Here is a 27,704-nt window from a genome sequence, read left to right as displayed (position 1 = left end):
GGAATGGCCAATGGACTGGAGTCCTGAGTGATACAGGGACGGACAGCGTGGCCTGGAGCGGAATGGGAATGGCCAATGGGTCCTGAGTGCAGCGGGTACATTGTTGGACTGGGGACCAGTGCGGGGCGGTCAATGGATTGTGAGCATGATCAGACCATGTGTGGAAGCCCCCTGCGATGACCTCCTACAGGCCCTTTATAGAAGGGCTGTAAGGCTTATCTTTTTAACTTCATTTCTTATTTTTCTAACTTTTACTATGAATAACCGTAAGGTATTGTAACTCTTTTTTCTTTATTTCTCTGTTTTGTATCTAAGATTTGTACCTGGGCACTTTGTACCAAAGATGGTGCCATTTGTGGTGACATTGTGAACTCTTCGCTGTACTCCTGTACTTCTGTACTTGAGTACACGTGACAGTAAAGCTAATTCTAATCCTTCTAATTCTATAAGCTACCTTCCCAAATGTGAGCAAATGTTGGCATCTTTTGGCACAGTGCAATATGCCACTGGCAGTATAATTCAGCTCCACCAGTGTGCAGCACACTGTGTAGATACTGGTCATGTCCGGGGGTGTGATGGAACACCACAATTTTGACCATTATTAGCACTGAGGAAACAGAGTGAATGCAGAAATTGTTCTTCTCCTGTTGCTGAGAGATTATGGCACAAAAACAGGCCATTTGGCCCATCAGACGTTTGCTCCATGGGAACCTCGGGCCACCCTATTTCCCTTCAGTGCTGTCAGTGTATCCTTCTAATTCCCTGTCCCTCATTTACTGCCCCATAAATCTTACTCACTCCAGCTCCACATTATTCACGGATTGATAAGAAAGACTTGGAATCATAGAATCCCTACAGTGCGGAAGCAAGCCATTCGGCCCATTGAGTTCACACCAACCCCTCCCCCCCTAAAGCGCATCCCATCCAGACTCAGTCCCCCCCCCCCACCCACCCACCCACCCACCTCTGTCCCTGCAACCATGTACTCCCCATGGCTAATCCACCTAGTCTACACATCCCTGGACACCATGGAGAACATCGCATGGCCAATCCACCCTAACCAACTTTGGACTGTGGGAGGAAACCAGAGCACCCAGAGGAAACCCAGGCCGAATGTGAAAGCTCCACACAGCAAGTTGCCCGAGGGTGGAATTGAACCCGGGGCCCTGGCGCTCTGAGACAGTAGTGCTAACCAACTGAGACACTTCTTCTTTTGAATGCTTTAATTCATTTATTAGCAATGATCTTTATTTTGCCTAGTTTTTAATTGCCTCTGCATCTATCCCACTGATCCTCCGTAATAATAAGTGTTTTCTATTGGGCCTACTAAGCCTCAACCCATGTCTTGCCTAGAGAATCCCACTTGTTTGATCTTTTCTGGTGGCCATACCTTCTTAGTTCTGGGATTATCCTTGTAAATCATTTGTGACAACAACATCAGACCAAGGAAAGTCCTCAGACAATGTAGAGAGAGAGAGAGACCAAGGATCTTACACAAAGCTAAACCCTGCAAGGAACAGAAAGCCATATTTCTCACTGCAAACAGTCATGCAGATGAGAATTAACATGAGCCACTTTGTGCAAACAATCTGGGTTTTACTCAAGGTGCAAGCATCAATCTACAGTCATTGTTTACTTAGAGTAATTGAATATTATTAGTAAATCTCCTCATGCATTATCTGAATGTTGCATCGCACTGCACTGTGCCAAAGTGGCACTTAGCAAATGAAGAGAAGAGCAGCAGATTCCGAGCTGTTGTCAGAGTAAGCCCAGAGCAAGGATGACCTGTCCCTGCCCCAGTCCTGTGGGAGCTAAAGTGTGTCATGTCATGGCTGCAATTATCAATGACCACACTCGTGTTTACCACAGACACACAGCGAGGAGAAATGTTTATCTCTGAGAGAACGCACAGCGACACAACAGTCCTCCTGAAGGTTGGTCTCATCACTGCTTGATAGACCTGACTGCAAAATCAACGAAAGGCTCTTAAACGTACAATATAAGCAACAGGCTCACTTGGTAAAAATTAAAGTGTAGGCTGAGTATGAGCCTTCCTGACGATTCAGCGTGCCTTCACTCGAGAGCTTAGACATCATGTATCTTACCATGACTATCCGCGATCCTTTTTCATGGATATGATTGGCCAATGATTGTCACGCCTTCTATAACTTTGATAATTTTACGCTTTTCTTAATGGGATGGCAAAGGTTTTCAGCAAGGCCTGAACCCTGACTGAGTGACACAGCGAGGGGTTTATAAAAGGTAGACTTTACCTAGTGAATGTGGTGGAGTTTCTTTTGTGGCTAAAGTAATGGACGGGGTGCAGAGAGTGGGGGGGTGTTGGTGCTGTCTCTTGATGTTCTTGAGATGGGTTTCCACAGAAATGCTGAAATTGAAGCTTGACGGAGTGGATGTGAATTACAGAGCTGTGTCAGGAGGTTGGCTGAGTGCCTGGAAAGCACCAGAAGGCTTTCAGTATTGTGCCCCTGGCACTGGTGTGGAATTGGGACTGTTTAGTTAGATGGCTAATGTGGTACGGTGGGGGGTTGGGGGGGGGAGATACTTGGGGAGTGATGGGGGAGCGGATTGGCGGGGGATGATGGGAGGAATGAGGAATGGGGGGAATGAATACAATGCTAGATGGATGGGGTGATTGTAAGGAATGGGGCGTGGATGGTGGAGGGATGGGGAGTGAGGGAGAGGGAATGGGAGCACTTTCCTCTTTCAAGGGACACTTGGCTGAGGGACTGGATTGCATACTTGACAGGGGTTCCCTTGGGAGCCACTTGCTTCCAGGTCCCTGTTTTGCACCACCACAATCCCCATCGCTTCCCAAAAAAGCTACCATCCTGGATTCCTTACCTCCCCACCCTCCTTGTTGTCCCTGTATGCTGCCTTCTCCCCCCTTCACTGTGACGAACCTTTATAGCTTTAAGAGATGTGTTTTGTCCTGGTTTCTTTTAGAAAGAGATTGGGGGACAAGTGCCAAGTAGGTAAACAACTTGTGAAGCCTTTTTTTTTATAAGTTGGAGCAATAGAAGCAGCCTGAATGGGTGTGGTCAATCTCCCACCCACCGTGTAAATAAATTTAGGTTTAGATTTCAGTAGTTGTTGCTGAGTCTCAGCAGGGTTCGAAGCTGCAGTAAATCCCCCCCACCAGCTACACACTCTCAGAATTTTCTCTTCATATTTTATTCCTCTTCTGCTACTGGAATCGCGTGTGAGACAATTTGATTTCTGAATTTGCCTTTTTGCCAACTGTGTGTTAATGGGATGTTATTATATTGGTACAGTTAATTAGTAATAGTTACTGTATCTATTTTTCTATTAAGTTTTCCAGTACAGTTAAGTTATTCCAATTCCTTCTTTCTTTCGTCATATTTTAACTATAGTGGGTGAATAATGTATGTTTTGCTTTAAATCTGGTAGTTTAATCAATTGAATTGCATTTGGAATGCAACACTTCACATTTACCTTTAAAATAAGGAAAGGTTAGGGTCTGTGCTATCTTCTGAATATCTTGAGGGTGTTTGGCCTGGTCTATAACAAATTGGGGGTTCTCTTTCCCCCTTCTCTCCCCAGTCCTCCATCCCTCTTTCCCCTTCCCCCCACCCCTCCCTCTCTGCTTCCTCTCCCCCCCGCACCATCACCCCCTCTCCCCCATCCTACTTCCACCTCCATCCTGTCCCTTTCCCCCCTCTTCTCCCTGCGTGCCTGGACATGCTCTTCCAGCAGTAACCACATCCTCCTCTGTGGCGCTATTGTGCTCTGCGATTGGTTGACACCTCCTGCTGGGTGGTGCTCTCTCTCCTTCAGGCGGAGGTTGGAAGGCCCAATGGTGGGGGGGGGGCGGTGGGGCTGTCCTCGGGGCTGCCTGACCGGGGTGCGGGTCCACGGGATCTACCCTGGCACGGACAGCGTGGCTCTCCTGCCACCTGCTGAGAACGATGGTTCCAGAAGGTTTCTACCCGGGGCTGGGGGGCGCTGGGTAACAGACACGCTCCCCAAGTTGGCACAGTGTGACAAGAGGCATCTTCACCACCCTGGGATAGAACAGCACAAATCAAAGATTTGTCAAGGTAGCCAGCAAGAAAGAGAAGCCAGTAAAACCAGAGAATGAGACAAATTGGACTGACTTGTTTCAATATGGAACAACAAGCACTTCCATTTCTCAGCAAGTCATTTTTCTTTCCCCTCTGGGAATTGTAGCAGTAATGATGGACGTGTAAAATTACAGAGATACCAATGGTTTAAGGGAATGGATTTCAACGTCAATAAATGTGAAGTCATCCACTTTGGGCCTACAGAAAACATTCCAAATTGTAGAAAGCTCAGGCCAGTGGGAGCCCAAAGAGGTGAGGGGTATCCTGTTGCACAGATCATTAAAATGCTGTGAACAGCTATCAAGCATGAATCGAAAAGGTTAATAGAAGTTTGACCTTTTATGTCTAAAGGATTGAAATGCAAAGGCTTGGAAGCCATGTTCCTGCGAGGCACAGTCACGAGGGGTTTGGTGTTATTGTGAGTTGCTCTGAGCAGCGTATCTTCAGGATGATCTATTGATCTTAAACAGAGGGGTCCAGCCACCAGGTTGCAGCTTGGGAGCAGGAGGTGACTTGAGAGGTTAGTGTGTTAGCAGTAGCTCACTGCTAGATACATCAGTCTTCATAGTCTTTTTCATGACAGGGGAAGTAAAGTATAAAGTGGTACACGAAGAACAGAGGTGACTATAAGGTGACTATAACCCAATTCCTGGGTTGAGTGCAATTTACCTGTGCAGCCACACAATATATTTCATCCTCGAGCCCAGAGGCCGATCTGTCTTTAATTATTTTAAATTATCGACAATGAATGACTCTAGTAGGAAATTAGATGGGCAGCTGAGGGGAAATCACCTTGCAAGGGCAAACGACAAAGAACTGCAGATCAGAAGTTGCTGGAAAAGCTCGGCAGGTCTGGCAGCATCTGTGGAGAGAAATCAGAGTTAAAGTTTCGGGTTTCTGTCTCGGGTTTGCTCCTGTGCTTTGGCGAAACTGGAAGAACAGCACCTCATTTTCCACGTGGGGACCCTACAGCCTTCTGGACTCAACATCGAGTTCAATAGTTTTAAGGTTTGAGGCTCCCTCTTTGTCCTTGCCCCAACCCCTACACACCAGGCCTAGTTATCACATGGTTTGCTATTACACACAACCCATTGTTAGCCACTAATAGTCCCCATTAATAGCTATTCATTCTCCCAGACTGACCATTACCCACTGCTTTGCCTGCCAACTGTTTTTCTCTCTCTTTGGGCTCTATCTCCACCTATCGTTTATACTCCCCCCTACCCCCACCCCACCTTCAGTATATATACAAACCTTGCCCCAGCTACGGTCAGTTCTGAGGAATGTGGCCTGGGACCTGAGACGTTCACTCTGTTTCTCTCTCTGCAGATGTTGCCGGACCTGCTGAGTTTCTCCAGCAATTTCTGATTCTGTTTCAGTGGGAATGTGGCATTGGCTGGATTGCTGTGCAGAGATCCAACTTCAACTTGGTGGGCTGAATGGTCTCTTTCTGTGTTGTTGTCACTGTGTATTTCTGTGTTTTATTTTCTCCCTGCATCCCCCCAACCCCCCATAGGAACAGAGGGTTTGGAAGGCATAGTCATGAGTCCCAGTCAGATCAGTATGAATGTGACTGACACTACAGCATGGGCCACTGCGATGAACAACCTGGGGATAGCACCAGTCGGACTCACTGGCCCACCACTGGTATCAGGTAAGACTGCTCGATCTTCCTGTTTGAGGCAGCTCTGGGCGCTAACCGTAGCAGAGACGGAAAGTTGAGAAGAATGTCTTAGCCTTCTATTGGGTGGCATGGTGGCTCAGTGGTTAGCACTGCTGCCTCACAGTGCCAGGGACCTGGGTTTGATTCCACCCTCGGGCTACTGACTGTGTGTGTCTTTTGCATGTTCTCCCCGCGTCTGCGTGGGTTTTCTCCCACAGTCCAAAGATGTGCAAGTTAGGGTGGATTGCCGTGGGAAATTGCCCCTAGTGTCCAGGGATGTGCAGGCTACGTGGATTAGCCATGGGAAATGCAGGGTTACAGGGATAGGTTAGGAGTTTGGGTCTGAGTGGGATGCTCTTTATAGGGTCAGTGTGGACTCGATGGGCTGAATGGTCTGCTTCCACACTGTAGGGATTCTATGCTCCATGCTAGTATGGTCTTGCTCATTAGCCTCCTTTTGTGCCTTAGTGACTTTCGTATACTGATGTATGTTTCAGTTTAAGGTGTGATTTAAGATACAGCCTATGTCTTCTCTATCAGTTAAGGTAGTAGATCACAGCAGCTCGATAATGATCTAGTTGGTTCAATGGATGAACTAGTGGCGTGGTGGCAGCATGGAAAGAGGCTATTTGTCCTGTCACCTCTGTGCTGGCTCTCTAAAGGAGAAATTCATCGAATACCATTCCCCTGCCTTCTCTCCACCATTTCGTAGGTTCTTCGTCTTCAGGGAAAGTTCCAATTCCCTTTCAAATTTATCAATTTAATCTACCTCCTCCACCCTCTCAGGTAGCACACTGAAGATCCCAACGTCTCCTAGAGTCAGAGAGATGTACAGCACAGAAACAGACCCTTAAGTCCAACACGTCCATCTCGACCACATATCCTAATTTAATCTGGTCCCATTTGGCCCATATCCCTTAAACCCTTCCTATTCACATACCCATCCAGATGCCTTTTAAATGTTGTAATTGTACCACTTCCTCTGGCAGCTCATTGCATACGTACACTGCCCTCTGTGTGAAAAAGTTGCGCCTTAGGTCCCTTTTAAATCTTTCCCCTCTCACCTTAAACCTATGTCTGCTAGTTTTGGACTCCCCTGCCCTAAGAAAAAGACCTTGTCTATTTACGCTATCCATGCCCTCCATGATTTTATAAATGTCTATAAGGTCACCCCTCAGCCTCTGACATCCAGGAAAAGTAGCCCCAGACTATCCAGCCTTTCCCTATTGGTCAAACCCTCCAACCCTTTCGACATCCTTGTAAATCTTTTCTGAACCCTTTCAAGTTTAACAACATCTCTCCTACAGCAGGGAGAATAGGCTTGAAAAAAATTTCCCCTCTTACCCCCACTTTAAAAATATTTAATGACCCTCCCTCCACTGATCTCTAAGGAACTGAATTCCTCTGAGGAAAAACATTTCTGCATTTTAAATGGAAAGCTGCATATTTTTAAACTGTGGACCTTAGCTCTAGTGTCTCCCACTAGGGGAAACGTCCCTTCAATATCCGCTCTGTCATGTCCCCCCAGGATCTTGTATGTTTCAAGAAGATTACCTCTCATTCTTCAAAACCTCAATGGTCACAGGCCCAACCTATTCAATATTTCTTCTCCAATTCATGACACCCAGATGTCGCTGACTGAGTCAGCATTAATTGCTCGTCCCTAGTTGCCCTTGAGAAGGAGCTGGTGAACTGTCCTCTTGCATCGCTGCAGTCTACATGGCATGGGGGTGTTCCCATCCATCAGCTGCCTTTGTCCTTCTAGATAGAAGTAGTTGTGGGATTGGAAGGTGCTGTCTGAGGATCTTTGGTGAATTTCCACAGTGCATCTTGTAGATAGTAGCAGCAGTGCGTACTGAGCGTCGGTGGTGGAGGGAGTGGATGCTTGTGGATTTAGTGCCAATCAAGCGGCTGCTTTGTCCTGGATGGTGTCAAGCTTCTTGAGTGTTGTTGGGGCTGTACCCATCCAGGCAAGTGGGGAGTATTCCATCACACTCCTGACTTGTGCCTTGTAGATGGTGGACAGGCTTTGGGGAGTCAGGAGGTGAGTTACTCGCTGCAGTATTCCTAGCTTCTGACCTGCTCTTGTCGCCACTGTGTTTATGTGGTGAGTCCAGATGAGCTTCTGGCCAATGATAACCCCCAGGATGTTGATAGTGGAGGATTCAGTGATGGTAGCACTGTTGAATGTAAATGGGCAGTGATTAAATTCTTTCTTTGCAAGTCCAGTTTGACTCTTCTGCAATGAAACCAGGTGCCTCATGCACAGGGATCTGTCTGCAAAATCTCCTCAAGATAGAAAAACCGCAACCACACTGGAGATAGCTTTAATCTAGCAGAAACTGGGTGGATGATGATGTGGTTTGTGGTTTTCTATGTATTGGTTCACATATACCACAGGTAGGTGGGTTCTTGGTTGAGTCAGCTATCTTGAAGTTTATTTATAGCAGTAACTATCTACACGATATCATAGACTTCAAGACACAGTCCCAGTTCTGTGCTCACTGAAGTTACTCTACATTACATACATGTATGTAGCTGACTGACTGGACACTTAATACTACTTCTGTAATACTGAGAGAGTGACTGAAGATGAGACCGGTACCTTTATACTGGGACAGGTTGTGATGTTGTATTACTATCTATAGGCACAAGCCTGTTTGATTTTGAATACAACAGGTGACCCTTTCAAAGTGAGCTTTTGCAATCTCCACCTCTTTGAGCAAGGAGGTCTGGTGATTCCTCAGCGGGGAGCTGCAACATTGTTATGGTAATGTTGACAGTACCTATACCAGCAGTCTGAAGCAGCTTGGCATCGGTTGGAGGGGGAGGGATAGAGAGTGGTCCTCTTCTGAGATCAAGAGGAAGCAGGGGTTCAAGGACGAGTCAGTAGGAGTCCATGGGAGTAGCTGTAGCATTCTGTCCCCAACCCTCCTCTGGAGAACCTCTCACAGACAGCTTAATATCATGAACAACCGCCTTAGTCCTCTCATGTCCCCATTATAATTGGCGTGGTCTCTTGCCGTGTCTGCTGAAAAATCAGTAAAAACCACGAGAAGACTGCATCCTGCCCTCTAACCAGACTTGTGCCAGGAGGAAGCAGCTGAACATTAGATCGAAACAGAAATGCCTCTGTGCCTGAATATCTGAGTGATTTCCCAGTGACAGTGACCTGGGGCCTGACTCTCGCCTTGGCCTCTCAGCCCACCTCACTGGTCAAAGACCCACTTTGATTAAACTCCTCTACACTCACTGGGTCCTCTACCCTGGCAGCACTCCCACACTTGCATTGCCCTGTGTTGACAGAGAACTTTCAAAGCAGGTGGATTTGAGAGAACCGCACTCGAGCCAAGTGATTTGATTTCCAGATGAATGCGGTCTGGCAGTACAATTAATGTTGCCCGGCTGTAATGCCAGCACCCAATGGTGGACAGGCTCTGTCCCCGCTCCCTGTTTGTTGTGGATCTACACAGTTGAGAGAGCCACACTGCGTCTGCTCCCTGATATGGCGCCTTTGACGAGGTGACCAAGAGAATGGGTGAAGATGTTGTCTACATGGACTTTAGCAAGGGCTTTGACAAGGTTCTGCATGGTAGACTGGTTAGTAAAGTTAGATCATATGGGATTCAGGGAGATCTAGCCAATTGCCTACAGAATTGGCTTGACGGTGGGAGACAAGGGTAGAGAGTTGTTTTTTTGGACTGGAGGCCTGCGACCAGTGGTGTTCATTTGTCATTTACCTAAATGATTTGGATGAGAATATAGAAGGCATATTTGGTAAGTTTGCAGGTGACACCAGCATTGGTGGTATAATGGACAGTGAAGAAGGTTATCTAAAATTACAAAGGGACCTTGATCAATTGGGCCAATGGGCCGAGGAATGGCAGATGGAGTTTAATTTAGATAACTGCGAAGTATTGTATATTGGAAAGGCAAACCAGGACAGGACTTACACAGTCAATGGTAGAGCCCTGGGGAGTGTTGCCAAACAGAAAGACTGAGGGGTGCAGGTACATGGTTCCTTGAAACTGGTGTCACAGACATGGTGGTGAAGAAAATACAGGGCACACTTGCATGCATCAGTCAGAGCATTGAGTACAGGAGTTGGGATGTCATGTTACAGCGTTACAAGACATTGGTAAGGCCACATTTGGAGTACTGTGTACAATTCTGGTCACCCTGCTACAGGAAGGATGTTATTAAACTGGAAATGGCGCAACGAAGATTTTCAAGGATGTTACCAAGACTGGAAGGTTTGAGTTATAAGGAAAGCCTGGATAGGCTGGGACGATTTTCACTGGCGTGTTGGAGTTTGAGGGGTGACCTTATAGAGGTTTACAAAATCATGAGGGGCACAGAAGAGGTGAATAGGCATGGTCTTTTCCCCAGGGTAGGGGAATGCAAAACTAGAGGGCATAGGTTTAGGGTGAGAGGGGAAAGATTTAACAGTGCCCTGAGGGGCAACTTTTTCACACAGAGGGTGATGCATGTATGGAGTGAGCTGCCAAAGGAAGCGGTGGACGCAGGCACAGTTACAACAATTAAAAGACATTTAGTGAGTTACATGAATAAGTACATTTTAGAGGGATATGGACCAAACGCAGATAAGTAGGACTAGTTTAGTTTGGGAAAGCTGGTCAGCATGGACTGAAGGGTCTCTTTCTGTGAATGTATGACTTTATGAGTTTGGTATTATATTGCAGGTGTATTGAGGGAACCCAGTGCAGTACAAGGTGCTATCTATCAGATAAGGCCTTAAACCAGGCCTCTGAAATGGACGATACCATGGTATTATTTCAAAGGAGCTCTGTTGGTGCCCTGATCAACATTTACCTCTCAATCAACATTATTGACACAAAGTTTCCAGTCATTCTGGTTCTTGGCAGCTTGCTGTGCACATTGTTGGCTGCCGCGTTTCCTACGTTAGCAAGCGTTCCAGGGGTTTTGTTGAAATCTGCATGATGTGACACATTCCCGCCTCCCTATCACCATTCCCCCAACCCATTCCACTGAAAATACCTCCCCCCACCGTCACCCCCACCAGCAATGATAACGTTGGCAATTTGAACAGTTCGAGATAGACTAGGATGTCAGTTTGTAAGATAGCTATAATTTATTGGTTTGTCAGCTGTGCAGCGCTTGGAGATTTTCTGGGTTCCAACGCGGCGCTAGATAAATGTGGGTTCTTTCTTTCCTGACCATTGCCAAGTTGGTACGTGTGTTATTCCCTCAAGGTCACTCCGCTAATATGAGTTCCCTGATTGGGGCTGCTAACCGTTTCCAATCAGGGAGCCCTGGCTCACAGGAGTGTCAGAGATTCTGCTCACTTTGAGAGCTGGCTCGGGGGAAGCTGGATCAGTGCCAAAGACCCTCCACATGTAAATAAAGGTGATTGGGTGATGGGATTCCAGCCTGTGTGGAGTTATTTTAATTTTGTTATCGAGAGCGTCCCAGATCACACGTTGACCTGGAATTTTGATTCTTGAATCAGAGCCCCATTCAAGGGAGGGTTCAAGCTGAAACCCTCCCTTGTAAAGCATATTTGTGAAATTTATTCTCTCTTGGGCATGACAAGCTAGGGCAGAATTTGTTGCCCAATCCTTAACTGCCCTTGAGGTGCATTTTAGTGTCAGCTGTATAGCTGTGGGTCTGGAGTCACATGTAGGCCAGGCCAGGTAAGGCTGGCAGATTTCCTTCCCTAAAGGACATGAGTGAACCAGATGGGTTTTTCCCAAAAATCGCTGATAGTTGTCATGGTCACCTGTAACTAAACCCAGATTTTATTAACTTAAATTTGAGGCAGCATGTTGGCTAAGTGGTTAGCACTACTGACTCACAGCACCACTGACCTCAGTTCAATTCCACCCTTAGGCACACTGTGTGTGGAGTTTGCACATTCTCCCCATGTCTGCATGAGTTTCCTCTGGGTGCTGTGGTTTCCTCCCACAGCCTGACAATGTGCAGGTTAAGTGAATTGGCAGCACTAAATTGTCCAATATATTATTTAATTAAGTCTTTGAACAGAGTTAAAGTTATGCCTATTCTTTTATTTGTTTGTATTTTAACCGTGGTGTAAGAATAAAGTGTGTTTTGCTTAAAGCCTAGTAGTTTTATCAATTGAATCACATCTGAAATACACTTACCCTTAAAGAAGATAAAAGTTAGGGTCTAGGCTATCTCCTTGATATATTTTGAGGGGGTTTGATCCGGTCCATAATGCTTGCTTTACCTGGGAGGGACACAAGTGGATTAGCCATGGAAAATGCAGGGTTACAGGGATAGGGTAGGGTGTGGGATGCTCTTTGGAGGGTCGGTGTGGACTCAAGCGGCTGAATGGCCTGCTTCTAGACTGTAAGAATTCTACGAAATTTAAGTTTGAGCCCCAGTTTCCCACCAAATTAGCCTGAGCCTCTGGATTACTAACCCCGTGATATTAACACGTCAGCATCTCCCCATAATGTCAATCGCCTTGCAGGGTATTTTATCGAATAGTGACTGAGAGTCAAAGTACCGGTGGAGCAAGTGACAGGAGCTTTCTTGTGTCTCCCAGATCCCATTTGTGTTCCAACGTTTGACCATGGCCTTGGATTAATGACAGGAATGGCTCCAGTCAACCCAATGATGACCGGCATCAGCCTGCTACGACCAGCAGTCCCTCCTGGTTTATCCGTCATGAAAGAGATCATCCACTGCACAAGCTGTACCCTCTTTCCCGCCAATCCAAGTAAGTCCCACCGTTAGGTACAGCTCTGACATGTTTGTGACAAAATGTGCCGTAAACAGGGATTTATTCTGTCTTGTTACTCTTGGACAGGAGTCTTGTAAACCTGGTACTGGGGTGAATGCTCCGTGGCAATCAGAATAAATAGCTTTGTTTTTTTTTAAATTAGACAAAAGAAGCATGAGTGGGTGGAGTCAGGCTCACACAGATCCAGGGTTTTAGTTTGTGCTTTCAGTTGTTGAATTAGGGGTTTTGGAGTTGAAGCTGCTAGATACAGTTCACTCTCTGCTGCTAGATTCATTCAGTCATTTTTCTCCTTTCTCCTGGACTGGAGGAGATCACAAGTGAGGGAAATCTGTTTCGCTGAATTTGCCTTTGCCAAGGGTGTGTTTATAGAATGCTGCTATATTGAAACAGTTGATGAGTAGTAGTTAAATAATATATTATTTAATTAAGTCTTTGAAAAGAGTTAAAGTTATGCCTGTTCTTTTATTTGTTTGTATTTTAACTGTGGTGTAAGAATAAAGTGTGTTTTGCTTAGTTTTACAATTGAAGCACATCTGGAACGCACTTGCCTTTAAAGAAGATAAAAGTTAGGGTGTAGGCTTTCTCCTTGATATGTTTTGAGGGGGGTTGGTCTGGCCCATAACGCTAGCTTTACCTGGGAGGAACAAAAGTTGAGAAGTCTTTGATGTGTTCAGATTCCAGCATGGCCATTATCAGGATGGGAACAGACTTGTCTGCCATCCTTCTGAAGCGGCCTACTCCTCGGATAGCTCGTCCAGCTTAGTCGACTCAGTAGGAGGTTTTCAGGCCATAGTCTGGGCCTGAGATCATATAGTTGTACTTTGCTGTAGAGTCGTCTCCATTATCAAGGCCCACAGGAACATCCAAAGGCAATTTAAAACAGTCACTCCCTCAAGTCTGCCACACCACTCATTGCGATCGTAGCTGACCTATTCTAATTTGACCCACTGCTGTTCCTATCTCTCAGTACCCTTGTGTAGCAATCTTCGTCTTGAAATCTAGTCCAATACTCAACATCTTTTGGGAGGACCATAAGACCATAAGGCGTAGGAGCAGTAGTAGGCCATTCAGTCCATTGACTCTCATCATCCTCAACTCCACTTTCCTGCCTTTTCCCTGTAACCCTTGACTCCCTTGCAATTTAAAATCTACCTCAACCTTGAATATTCTTAATGACCCCAGCCTTGACAGCCCTCTGTGTTCACGAATTACCTTCTGAGAGAAGAAATTCCTCCTCATCACTGTCTTAGATATCAGGTAATGCCCTCTGGTCCTGGGTTCTCTCACAAAGGGGAAACAACCTCTCCACGTTTACCTGAGAACCACAACTCCCTGAGAATCTTGTATGTTTCAATAAGGTCGCCTCGCATTCTTCTGAATTCCAATGAGTACAGGTTTGACTTACTCAATCTCTCCTGATAAGACAGTCCCTCCATGCCCAGTATTAACAGGTGAACCTTTTCTGGATTAATCCTAGATTCCTGCTCCTTGATTTTTGTGTAGGAGAATTTATCTTGCTCCTATATGACCCAATTCCACTCACTAGATTGCGTCCCCTTGTTTTTGGTTTACTCCATCAGAGGAAATATCAATCAAATCCTTTTAACATTTGAAACGCTTTGATTAGATTTAAAGTTTTGGCAAAAATGTGTAGCTCGGGCTGTGGATAAGGTTGTTGACTTGCTCGCCAAGCTGGTTTGTTCTCATTTCGTCACCAGGCTAGGTTACATCATCAGTGGAGCCTCCGATAAAGCGATGTTATTCTACTCCAATCGGAATTTATATTGTTTGATCTGTTATGGTGAGTAGTGTCATTTCTGGTTTTGATCTGTATGGGTTTGTATATGGGGTCCAATTGTATATGTTTGTTGATTGCATTAGGCATAGTTCTCCACCTGTAATGCAATCAACAAACATATAGAATTGAATAGAGTAGAACAATATCGCTTCATAGGAGGCCTCACTGATGACGTTACCTAGCATGGTGAGAAAACGTCTGAACGAAAACAAGCCAGCTCGGTGAGCAAGCCAACAACCTCATCACTCCTCAATCTTCTAAACTCAAGGAATACGGACCAAGTTTATGGAACCTGTCCTTATAATTAAACGCTCTGACCCTATGTATCATTCTGTACAGCTAATGTAACTATCTTCTTCCTGAGGTGTGATGCACACAAGAGACTTGATCAGGATATTGAAAAAAAGGTTATTACGATAAAGGCCAACACACCATTAACCTTTTTTACGATTGCTTTTTGTATTTGTCTCTTAGCTGTCAATCTCCTCGACAGTTTGACTGGTCTCCGACACTTTAGAAATTACTTGTGGGTTTAACGTATTTTGGGTTCAAAGTGGATGACCTCACAGCCGCTTGTTCACGCAAACCTATGTCCTTTCTGCCCCCATTTGCTCAACTTATTGACCCCCAACCCTCCACAACTCCCAGCTGCTCAAGACCATTGTGAAAGGGCAAGAAATACCATCCCGTTCCCCGTGACACTCCCCTATGATCACAACGAAAGGGTTGTGAACTAAGTGAATTACTGTTTTTTTTTATTTGCACTGTACAACGAAATGTGGGTGTCAGTATTTATTGCCCATACCTAGTTGCCCCCTTGAGAAGGTGGTGGTGAGCTGCCTTCTTGAACCGCTGCAGCCCACATGCTCTAGGTAGACCCACAATACCCTTAGGGAGGGAATTCCAGGCTTTTGACCCAGCGGCAGTGAAGGAACGGCAATATATTTCCAAGTCAGGATGGTGAGTGGCTTGGAGGGTAACGTGCCGAGGGTGGTGTTCCCATATATCTGCTGCCCTTGTCCTTCTAGATGGAAGTGGTCATGTGTTTGGAAGGTGCTGTCTAAAGATCTTTGGTGAATTTCTGCAGTGCATCTTGTAGATAGTACACACTGCTACTACTGAGTGTTGGTGGTGGAGGGATTGGATGTTCATGGACGTGGTGCCTATCTTGAGAAGCTGTGAGTTGGGAGTGGCTGACAATAAGTTGAACAAACAGGAGTGGAAAGGACATAGATTCGTGAGAATGAGCAACTATGAAGTTATCCATTTTAAAACCAAAAGCTGATTTGTCTCGGATGGTGAGAAGCTTCTTAAGTGTTGTTGGAGCTGCACCCATCCAGATAATTGTTTTTAACTAAGCGAGCCTATCCTTGGCTTACAGTGCTGAGCAATCAGTGAAGGATTACCTTCTGTCTGTTTATCTCTCCAGAAGTTGCTAGGCCACTTTAAGTCCTGTACACTCAGACTGAAAACAGAAAGCTCTCATTTTCTGATGCTACTGCTAATGAGTTCAGAGGATCTGTATGTTGAATGTAAAAAAAAATTCCATGTTGATTACTTTGTTTAGATCAGACTCCCTCAAAATATATTAAGAATGTAGCCTAGACACTAAATTTTTTCTTATTTTAAAAGTAAAAGTGTTCCAGATGCAGTCCGATTGGTCAAACTACTCAATGGTAAACAAAACACAATTTATTCAAACACTATGGTTAAAAATACAACAAATGAAACAGGAACTTGGAATGACTTAACTCTTAATGGAAAACTAGACAGAATAATAGATACAGCAACTATTACTAAGTAACATCCCATAAACACAGCCTTGGCAAAAAGGCAAGTTCAGAAATCAGTTTGTCTCACATGCAGCTCTCATAGCAGGAGAAGAACCCTCCAGCTTTTGGCTATAAGCGAGAGAGAGGGAAAAAATAGCTTCTACCCCTTCAAGATCCTGGTACTGTGGGTAGGAGCTTCAGCACACCCATTCAGGCTGCTTCTATTGTTCTAACTCTCAGAAAAAAGACACCTAAGGCCTCACAAGTTGTTTATCCTCAGACAGACTGCCCCCTAATCGCTTTCTAAAAGGAACCAGGACAAAACACACCACCTAAAGCCACAGTATTGTCACAGGAAGCAGCTGAATCTCACTGTGAAAATGCCGTTCTGGAATTAACGCAAAATAAATCAGTGCATTGACTCACTGTATCAGTCTTAAATCATGAACATATGTACCAGTCTCTTCACACGAGAAAATTATAGAACCTCATCCATGCAATCGCTATCACAACGTAATGTTCCCATTTGTTAATGTTTGAACAGCCGGGCAATTAGATTGTAGTGGGAATGGACCTCTTAAGGGACAGCCTAGTGATTTCAAGTGAGGTCTCACTCTCTAGTACTGGAGGACTGCGATGATGCTTGCTTCATGAATAACTGCAGCATCTATTGTTCTATAACAACTGAGTGGGTAATTGGTATTGCATTATTCAACAATCCTTGATCGTTTCCAAGCACTGCAGGTTAACAGCATTTGATTTGTTCTCGGAACAGAAGCAGAATCGTTTCCACTGAGAATTTCAAAGTGTCACAGGACAGGGGGCAAGTCGAGACAGTTTTCTGGGTTATACCCCCCATAAGGAATATTCAGGGCACAGCTTGGTGAGAGAAGCCCAGTCGTAATAGGTGGAGGATTTTGAGCAATATTCCTCGCTGCAGGGTGGCACGGTGGCTCAGTGGTCAGCACTGCTGCCTCACAGCGCCATGAGCCCGGGTTCGATTCCAGCCTCGGGTGACTGTCTCTGTGTGGGAGTTTGCATGTTCTCCCCCATGTCTGCGTGGATCCTCTCTGGGTGATCCCCCTGTTTCCATCCACAGTCCAAAGATGTGCAGGTTAGGGTGGATTGGGCCAGGGCTAAATTGCCCCATAGTGTCCAGGGATGTGCAGGCTGGGTGGGTTAGTCGTGGGGAATGCAGATGTGGGTGGGTCAGTATGGACTCGATGGGCCGAATGGCCTGCTTCCACACTGTAGGGATTCCACGGTCTGGCTGAGCCTCGTGCTGTTCCTTTCTCGATTTGCAGATTTGCCCCCCCCAGCCACTCGCGACCGTCCACCCGGCTGCAAGACGGTGTTTGTGGGGGGCCTGCCGGAGAACGCCGGTGAGGATGAGATCCGCGAAGTCTTCGAGAAGTGCGGCGAGATCACGGCCATCCGCAAAAGCAAGAAGAACTTCTGCCACATCCGCTTTGCCGAGGAGTTCATGGTGGACAAAGCCATCTACCTGTCAGGTGCATCAGCTGTTCGGCCATCTTCCTGCCCCACTGATCCTCTCACACTCGTGTTAAAGGGGGCTAACCATCCGGCAGCTCTCCCCTGGAGATTGTCGTCGAGCCTTGATCGGAGGTTCGGGGCTGGCACTATGACCACCGAGTAATATCAAGTTTCCTCAGCCTTATCCAGGCTACATGAGGTGCCATCTCCCCAAGGCCTGTTAGGCAGGCCCTGCTGAGGGACTACTGGCCCATTTGAGAGGCTGGAGGGGCATTTCCGAGAAAGAAAAAGGGCAGCCCTGTCCTTTCTTCTGGGTGGGGCAACTTCCATTGGGCACGCGCCCAGGTGTAGAGGCTCATGGGAAGGGACCGATCTTTTCGCCAAGGTAGACAAGTGCCCTCTCCCTCCCAGGTGGAGGCCCTCTAGTGGTCAATAATTTTCCCAGTTAAAGGCCTAAATTGGCCAAAGGGTTGAGCAACACCTTTCCCCACCACTAGCAAAATCCCCAGGGAAGGTGCCTTACCATCAGCCCCGCCAGCATGCCACCCTCCCAGCTTACTCATTCCTGGGAATCCATTAAACTCCTACCAACATTTTGGGAAACTCAGTCCACTCACCCCTCCCAACTGTGAAGTTGCTTGTTGATTATCATGGCCTGTTAGGGCAGGCCTTCCATGTTGGCAAATGGGAATTGGGAAACAGGACTGACTCCATATCAAGCACCTACCTCTGCCCTCAGACTGCCAAAATGTGAGGCCTTCTCTGCCACTTCTAGGAACAGGTTTTGGATACAGAGATGGGCGAGTTCAGAGACCTACCTCCATTCCCAAAGACCTCATGCCAGTGCTTCTGATGGAATCAGTAACTCCTCTATATGGAGTTGAGTTGACATTTCCTGATCCTTCTCAAATCCCCTTGCAATCACCCCTCACCTCCCTTACCCCTCTCACCCATTATCCATTTTATGAAGAGTGCTCACAAATCCTATTATAACAGCTTTGTCGAATAACCCCTAACTAAACAAATTACCCTTAAAAGCAGCTCTATGAACTTGTAAATGTACTTGTAAAATGATTAGGCAGTAGGGTTACAGCCAAAAGCCCATAAAACCTCCCAAGGGAATAAGCAGACTTCAGAACAGTTATGTCAACAGATTTGAGACGTGAACGTGTAAAAATAATGGAAACAATTTAAACATTTAGATATGTTTATCATACTCGGCGACCCTGTCGAATAGAATGAAATAGGCTCTACTTTCTTTAGCCAGTTGATGAACATCTTTTAAATCATCTGAAGCATTTTCCACATTTACAACATTGATCTTTTAAATCACAGCTTGCTAGTTGGCTAAAGTAACAACCTAGCAAGCACTATGCTTTTTGGAAAGTCACATATTCTCATCACAAGGCTGTTGTGATACACCTTAATTAACACAAGTAGCACCTCAAACTACAATATTTTGTGATGAACTGTAAAGGGCAGAAAACTGTTTTACTTTTAATTTTGTTATTAATTTATATGACTTATAAATGATCCATTTAAGGACTTTCCCACCTCAGTCTGTTGTTCATGCCTCTGTGTATAAGGTATAAAACCTAATGGCTCCCAAAGTCTGGTCCATTCTGTAAAAAATCTTTAATACTTAATGAGATGGGCTATCAATGATCCTGCAACAGTGTCACTTTACCAAGAGTGAGAGTGGGTGGATTCCACGGCTGAACCCCTCTCAGAATCGTACAGTGCAGAAGAGACCCTTCAGCCCATCATGTCTGTAATGGCCAAGGAGGCGTGGGTCTTTTATATGCTGCTTGGTGGCCATTTCTCTGGTCCCTCCTCCAGCTCCCACTGCCAGGTTATCAGTAAGCTGGTTCCCACACTGCACATTGCACTACATGATGAGAGAGCAGTGTGGAAATGAGATGAAGCCAAAGGGGTGGAGGCGGGGTTAGAGTAGACGGTTGCTCACGCTTCATTTGAAGCCCAATATTGAACACCGTCAGTTCCGTCTCATTTCTAATGAGGTGTGTTTGCAAGCAGGCTACCGCATGAGGCTGGGGTCAAGCACGGACAAGAAAGACACAGGTCGGCTACACGTGGACTTTGCTCAGGCTCGGGACGATTTCTACGAGTGGGAGTGTAAGCAGCGGATGTTGGCCCGGGAGGAACGCCACCGGCGCATGCTGGAGGATGAACACCTGAGACCACCCTCCCCTGCACCAATTGTACACTATTCGGAGCACGAGGCCAGCCTCATGGCTGAGAAACTCAAAGGTACTCTTGCATCTCTGGCATTGAAACGGTGTTCAGCTGGGCTCTGCAGGGACCACATGTATTCAAACCCATCCACAATCTGCTGTCAGTATATTTAGGACTTGACAAGGGGAAGCCTACATTCATCATTGCACAGCTGAGAGAACAGCCTGAAAAACATTTCTCTGAATAGTGCAGACGCCAGACAAACACACGTTGGAGAACAAGGCTTCTGCTCAAACAGGAGACTTCACTGCAATGGCTTTTGACCATGCATAAAGTTTATCAGGCAGTAATGTTCTGAATTTCAAAAGATAATTGGGCATTTCCTTCATTCAGCTGAACACACACACGCACGCACGCACGCGCGCGCACACACACACACACACGCACACACACACACACACACACACACACTCTCTCACACACACACACACACACACACACACACAGTCACATACACACAGTCTCACACACACACAGTCTCACACACAGAGTCTCACACAGACACACACACAGTCTCACATGCACACACACTTACATAGATCACACAGACACACATATATACGCACAGACATTTACACAGACACACATACACATATTCACAGACACACATATACACAGACATATACACAAACACACACTCACATAGATACACACATGCATACATACACACACTCACATAGATACACACACAGATACACAAACTCTCACGTGTACATACACATACATAGTTGCACACATATATATACAAACACACACTTACACATTCACTTACACAGATACACATACACATATAGAGTCATAGAGCTGTACAGCATGGAAACAGACCCTTTGGTCCAACTTGTCCATGCCAACAAGATATCCTAAATAAATCTAGTCCCATTTGCCAGCTTTTGGCCCATATCCCTCTAAACCCTTTCTATTCATGTACCCATCCAGACGCCTTTTAAATGTTGTAATTGTACCAGCCTCCACCACTTCCTCTGGCAGCTCATTCCATACACACACCACCCTCTGCTCCAACAATGTGCTGTAACCCCACATGCAAAAGACCACCCCAGCTGCATCAGTGATACTTGTACATTAGTTCAGTGATAGTTATTATACTAATAATGTGTGACGCATTTGAATTTTTGAAACCCAATTTATCTGTGAAGAATTGCAAGCGAACAAAACGAGGAAGAATCTTTGCTCATGAATTATGTGAAGTCTACTGTCCTTGTTTGTGTGATGGTCGTACTCACTTGCTCTGAGTGGCACTCAGAGAAATTACTGGCTAGACTGTTTTTATTGGAAAATCAGTAAGTAATTTCAAAACCTGCTTTTAACTATTTTCTCAGGAACATTTTTTGTATTATTAACACACAAAAATCTTGACTGAGTTCATAATTACAGACTTGAAGCCCAATAATCAAATTTATTAATTCCTAATGAAAACATTGCACCTTCACTAGACTGCGGTTGAGGATAATTTAATGTTGTGGCGTACTTTCATTTGCCTAACTCTAGATTTTATGGCGCCTTTAATTTAGGTCATTCTTCACAGGAGAGTCCCAGTTGACTAATCTTTTGAGAAAACCTTCACTCGCCTTGATATCTCTGTTCATTTTCTGAAAGCTGTCAAGGAGAATAAAGCGAACAAGCTCTCTTTTATTTACTTAACCTTTTCGAATTCTTCTCCGTCTGATATTTCTCCCGTCATCAGTTTATGGCAGAGTCTCTCAGCACCTTGATTTCAGCCTGGAGAATATTTATTCTCCAGCCTTTCAGATTTCTCTCAAGCGCAAAGCAATAAAATGGAGCTGCTTGAGGTAAAATGGAAATAGTGAGGGAACCCTGCCACTTTATAAACCTTTGCTACAATGACATTTACATTGTGGGTGTACAGTTCCTGCAGTATATTGAAGCTGCTGATAGGATTATGGGCTAGCAGAATGCTAGAGGAGATGGAAGAATTGATTTACGAGGCGTGGTTGTCTGAATTAGACAAGATCACACTGATAATGACGTGTTCTGGGGTGATATTGTTGGGGGCTTTAACCTTTAAAAGGACAAGGTAGTGTAAGATGGATGGGTGCATGGTGATACAGTAGTGCAGGCTCCCTTTCTCTGAACCAGCAGCTCTGGGTTTGAGTCCTTCTCCAGGACTTGATGCTCAAGGAAAGTGCATTCATAACGTCGTCAAACAGTTTGAGGACCCTTCCAACACACATAGGGGGTATGGTTAGTAAGTTTGCAGATGGCGGCAAAATTGGTGGTATAGTGCACAGTGAAGAAGGTTATCTCAGAGTACAACGAGACCCAGGAGTGGCAGATGGAATTTAATTTTGATAAATGTGAGGTGCTGCATTTTGGAAAGGCAAATCAGGACCGGACTAATACACTTAATGGTGAGGTCTTGGGGAGTGTTGCTGAACAAAGAGACCTTGGAGTGCAGGTTCATACTTCCTTGAAAGTGGAGTTTCAGGTAGATAGGAAAGTGAAGAAGGCCACTTTTGAAATACTGCTTTCAATTCTGGTCTCCCTGCTATAGCAAGGATGTTGTGAAACTTGAAAATGTTCCGAAAAAGTTTACAAGGATGTAGCCAGGGTTGGAGGGTTTGAGCTACAGGGAGAGGCTGAATAGGCTGGGACTATTTTCCCTGGAGCGTTGGAGACTGAGGGGTGACCTTATAGAAGTTTATATAATCATAGGGGCGTGGATAGGGTGAAGAGATAAGGTCTTTTTCCCAGAGTAGGAGAGTCGAAAACTAGAGGGTATAGGTTTAAGGTGAGGTTGGAAGGATTTAAAGGGACCTGAGGCGCAACTTTTTGTGTATGGAATGTGCTGCCAGAGGAAAGGGTGGAGGCTGGTACAATAACAACATTTAAAAGGCATCTGGAGGGGTATATGAATAGGAAGGGTTTAGAGGGATATGGGCCAAATGCTGGCAAATGGGACTAGATTAATGTAGAATATCTGGTCGGCATGGACGAGTTGGACCAAAGGGTCTGTTTTCGTGCTGTACAGCTGTATGGCTCTATGACTCTATGGCAAGAGCAGGAGAGATTCCTAGTCAGGCTTGTGAAGGGAAAAGATATTGGAGCATTTACCATCACTATCTAGGCTCTGACAATACCTGTGACAGTGGATGCTGCACAGTAATGTAGAACCATTGAAGCCCAGTTAGCTCAGTTGACAGGCTGGAGAAATTGGTGAAAAACAGCATCGGCTTCAATTAATTCCAAATTAATCATAGAATCCCTACAGTGTGGAAACAGGCCCTTCGGCCCAACAAGTCCACACTGAACCTCAGAGCATCCCACCCAGACCCATCCCCCCTAATCAACACGTCCCTGGACACAAAGGGCAATTTAGCATGGCCAATCCACCCTAACCTGCACATCTTTGGACAGTGGGAGGAAACTGGAGCACCCGGAGGAAACCCACACAGACATGGGGAGAATGTGCAAACTCCACACAGACAGTCACCCAAGGATGAAATCAAACCTGAGTCCCTGGCGCTGTGAGGCAGCAGCGCTGACCACTGTGCCACCGTGCCGCCCCTAATCTAGGGAAACATGTACGGGCGATCAAGTAGCTCCCCAGAGAATCAGTGGAAGGAGTAAGTAATAATTCATTCAAGCATTGGTAAATGGAGCATGCTTGGGAAAAGTTCTTTTTGGAACTATAGTCCCAAAATTTGCTCCTGCTGTGATTTTCCTCGTCTCATGTTTTGGGATTGTTGTAGACTACCTGATCCAAAATTTGCTGCGATTAGTCAGCGGCACCATTATCGCTGCATCGTGGGGCTCCCGAGTTGCCAAGGTGATGACAGACACTTGCTGTTTGACACAAAACAATTCCTTTACTCCCGAAAGGTTGCAGGCTGAATGCTACGTTATTATTCTAGGGATGACTTGCTTGAGTGTTTGGCATTTCCTTTGTTCTTTATCATCGACCCACAATAGAACAAAGAACACAATTCCTGTTTTTTATTCCAAAGTGGTTCTGCAGGATTGAGTTAAAAACCATGGCAGGTTCTGACAAATGACTTTCAGGTCCTTGGGGTGAATTTCTGCTGGTTCCTTCACACACTTGATGCTGAACTGATGCGTTCATAACACTCGCGCCATTTTCCATGGGTTCCCATAGTTGAAGCTGCAGTGAGTGGAAATATATGGAAAGTATCCAAATGACTAAGTGTTGCTTTGAAAGGAACTTCTGCCAGGTTAAAATGATAGAGAATAGTTTCAGCTTCATTGACCAAGTGGGTTCTAGTTGCTCTTATTCTACTAACAGAGCCAATGCTGCACTTGACAGCAAATGATGCGATGTTGAGGAACTTCATTGGTTTGTGTTTATACATTTTTACCATTGAATCAAGTACGTTTTTGTAACTTTCCCCAAATTTGTGTCGTATGTTTCACACTTCAGCAACAAAGGAAAACGTCTGCAGTTGCCAGAAATTTGAAACTGAAAGAGAAATGCTGGAAGCATTGAGCAGAACCAACAAGATCAGTGGGGAATGGGATAAAATTAAATATTCAGGTCTCTGACCCCTCGTCAGAACTGGGGACAGTTAGAGATGTAACAGGTTTAAGCCAAGTGCAAAGGTGAGAGGAGGAAATGACAAGAGAGAAGGTCTTTGATTTAGAGATAGTAGGAACTGCCAATGCTGGAGAATCTGAGATAACAAGGTGTAGAGTTGGAAGAACACAGCAGGCCAAGCAGCATCAGAGGAGCAGGAAAGCTGACGTTTCGGGTCTGGACCCTTCTTCAGAAAATGGATTTGATTTGATTTGATTTAATTTGTTGCAGTCAGATGTACCTAAGCACAGTGAAAAGCTTTGTTTTGTGAGCAGTACAGGCAGATTATAGCAAACAAGGAACATCCAGATCGCAGGGTGCTTAGACAGAGTGAGGCATACAAGGTTACACTGCACAGGAGATAACACAAAGCAAGATCAATATTGTTTGAAGTTAGACAGGTCCAATCATCAGCCTAATGGCAGGGAAGAAGCTGTTCCTGAACCTGCTGGTGCATGTGTTCAAGCTCCTGTACCTTCTGCCTGATGGAAGAGGTTGTAGGAGAACATTACCAGGGTGCAATGGGTCTTTGATGATGTTGGCAGCCTTTCCGCGGTGTGAGCCGTGTAAATAGAGCCCATGGATGGAAGGGTGGCTCCCGTGATGGTCTGGGCTGTGCACACCACCTTCTGTAGTTTCTTACAGTCCTGGGCAGAGCAGTTGCCAGACCAGGCCGTTATGCACCCGGACAGTATGCTTTCAATGGTGCATCTGTAGAAGTTGGTGAGGGGCCTTATGGACATGCTAAATTTCCTGAGCCGCCTGAGAAGAAGAGGCGTTGTTGTGCCTTCTTGACTGTCGTATTTACGTGGGAAATCCAGGACGGGTTGTCGGTTATCGTCACTCGGAGGTGGAAAAGATGAGAGTGATTACTTAACAGATGAGATGCTGGTGTAAGCCGTAATGGGGAATGGTAGTGAGCCAGACAAAGAATCAAAAGATAGTCCAGTGGAGGTGTAAAGGTACGTGCTATTAATGCTGCTGAATTACTATAGCTGTAGCCCAAAACCCCTGGGCAAAAAGGGGGGGATGGGAGTGCAAGGGAATTCTGTTTCCTGCTTCCCATAGGAATCACTACAGCCTAGTGCTGGATGGTTTAGAGCTCTTTGTATTTAATTCAGCTATTCTGGCCGTTTGGTAATAAAACTGACCAGCAGCTGACCTCCTGTATGGAAGGTGATTCTGTAGTGCAGCCATGAATATGGCTCCCCTGGAGCACTTGCACATAGCAATTGGTACCAGGCTGATTATTTCCTAGGCCTTTACAGACAGCACAACGTTAAATGGGGCCGCGTTGATGATCTGAAAGTTTCGGGATTGGTTCTACCAGGCTGGGAAAGTGAGATATTTCAATCTCTCTGGCCTTCCAACCAATGGCAGACCTTCCCTTTTGGCGATTCTCACCCCTACCCCGACTCTGTATTTATTTCACACCTGCTGAACCGCGACCTCCCATTAGTTCAGCTAAAAGGTCAGTCTGAAATATTGGCCTGGAGTTTCTGATGTTCCGACAGTTGGTATTCCCAGTGTATATGGGAGTTGTGCACGGAGGTTTTGCCTAACGCCCATTCAAGTAGATTCTGAAGGAATTTACTGGGAGATTGATGCTTCCCCTGGGCAATCCCACGATGCCTGGGACCCTCTGAAAGTCTACATTTAAATGGGAGGATTTGGAGGCTTCCGATAAAATAAATAGTTGCCCAAGGAAAGGTTGCATGATTAAATACATCATCTAACTCCTGGGTGACTGTTAAACTGAGCCCAGGGTTAACCTTTCACATCCCCAGACACACCTCCCACAGGCTCCTCCCGTTCCCAGATGAATGAATGATTATTTATCGTCACTTGCACTCTACAGTGAATAATGTAGTAAATTAGTGTAAAGTTTCAGCTGTCACCACAATCTGGCACCATTCTGAAAAGTTTAGGAACAAAAAGAGTGAAAAGTTACAGCTGAACGAGAGTCCGTCTTCATTCTGCAGTCTCCCACCATGATTCCTGACCTGCTGACCGACGACATCTCTTCATCTCCGGGCCCATCTCGCCGACGGGCCATCGATGCCAGGTCTCGTGCTGGACCCACACTCGCCCCGCAACCAGGAATGCCCGGCTCTGCCTGCAGGCCAGGCCGCCACTTCACCGAGAGTCCTGCTCCGCCTGCCATCCTCCGCAATGTCACCTTCTCCACCGCTGCCGGTAGGAAGAAGACGAAGAGAAAGGAAAAGAAAGAAAAGTGAGAAAGGATAAGGAAAGAGGGGACGAAGCTGGAGCGGATGGGCCCAGGAGCCTGAGTGCTGCCTACCTTGCCGGCTCTGCCATCTTGAGAAATCGGAACCCCTTCCCCCATGTTGGACACAAATCTCCTTCACTCACTCCAGGCCCCACTCCATGCAGTCTCTTGCTGCCTGTTCTGCCCCAATATCCCAGTTCCCAGCTCTGGACTCAATCCTGTGGGAGCCAATCCCCTTTTCCCGCTCTGGACCCAATTTGTTTCTGCCTGCCCCAACTAAACACTGCATCGCTTACCTGGCCACCTTGCACACTGTCACTCATCACCCTTAGCCTGTTGGCACCCCAGCCTCCTCCACTGCATCCTACCCCCGGGGCTCTACCTATTGGTAACCTACTCCCTACCCACTTGGCACCTACTTACCTGGCACTCTTGCCATGGTACCTTCCCTGTTATAGAGGTAGGAACCTCCCCAGCTGGCACCTTACCCATCCGGCTCCACACTCTCCACCTCACACTTTGGATACTTCCTGCAAAATGACTGCTGTTTGGGACCTTCACATGTCAGAATTAGAGCAGCTGACTGCTATGAGGAGGGATCCTGGTCTGCCTTTCTTTGACAGTCTGTACTATGAGGGAACTGTCGCAATACAGTGATGGCTCTGATTTCTCAAGAACCTAGAACAGTACAGCACAGTACAGACCCTTCGGCCCACAATGTTGAGCTGAACTTTTACCCTAAACCTAAGGTCTATCTAACCTCCACCCCTACCTTATACTATCATCCATATGCCTATCTAATAGCTGCTTAAATGCCCTTAATGAAGCCGACTCCACTACCCTCTCCGGCAATGGATTCCACACCCCTACCACTCTCTGAGTAAAGAACCTACCTCTGACGTCTGCCCTGTATCTACCTCCACTCACTTTAAAAGTATGCCCCCTCATAATAGCTACCTCCACCCTAGGAAAAAGTCTCTGGCTGTCCACTCTATCTATACCTCTGATCATTTTGTACACCTCTATCAAGTCACCTCTCATCCTTCGTAGTTCTAAAGAGAAAAGCCCTAGCT

At 45.9% G+C, this 27,704-nt stretch overlaps 1 protein-coding gene across 1 annotated transcript in view; it reads left to right on the top strand.

Annotated features, from left to right (window-relative positions):
- Positions 1-27,704, top strand: part of LOC109915018 (ecto-NOX disulfide-thiol exchanger 1-like) — a 102,271-nt gene that overhangs the window by 37,863 nt on the left and 36,704 nt on the right. Inside the window, exons 3-6 of the mRNA XM_020514619.2 lie at positions 5,620-5,757; positions 12,317-12,490; positions 17,389-17,595; positions 19,616-19,849. Coding sequence (XP_020370208.1) covers positions 5,620-5,757; positions 12,317-12,490; positions 17,389-17,595; positions 19,616-19,849 — 753 coding nt within the window. The remainder of the gene's footprint in view (positions 1-5,619; positions 5,758-12,316; positions 12,491-17,388; positions 17,596-19,615; positions 19,850-27,704) is intronic.

The sequence above is a fragment of the Rhincodon typus genome, chromosome 11, assembly GCF_021869965.1.
Source record: "Rhincodon typus isolate 14 chromosome 11, sRhiTyp1.1, whole genome shotgun sequence".
Classification (NCBI taxonomy): Eukaryota; Metazoa; Chordata; class Chondrichthyes; order Orectolobiformes; family Rhincodontidae; genus Rhincodon; species Rhincodon typus.
This window is presented reverse-complemented; position numbering and strand designations above follow the sequence as displayed.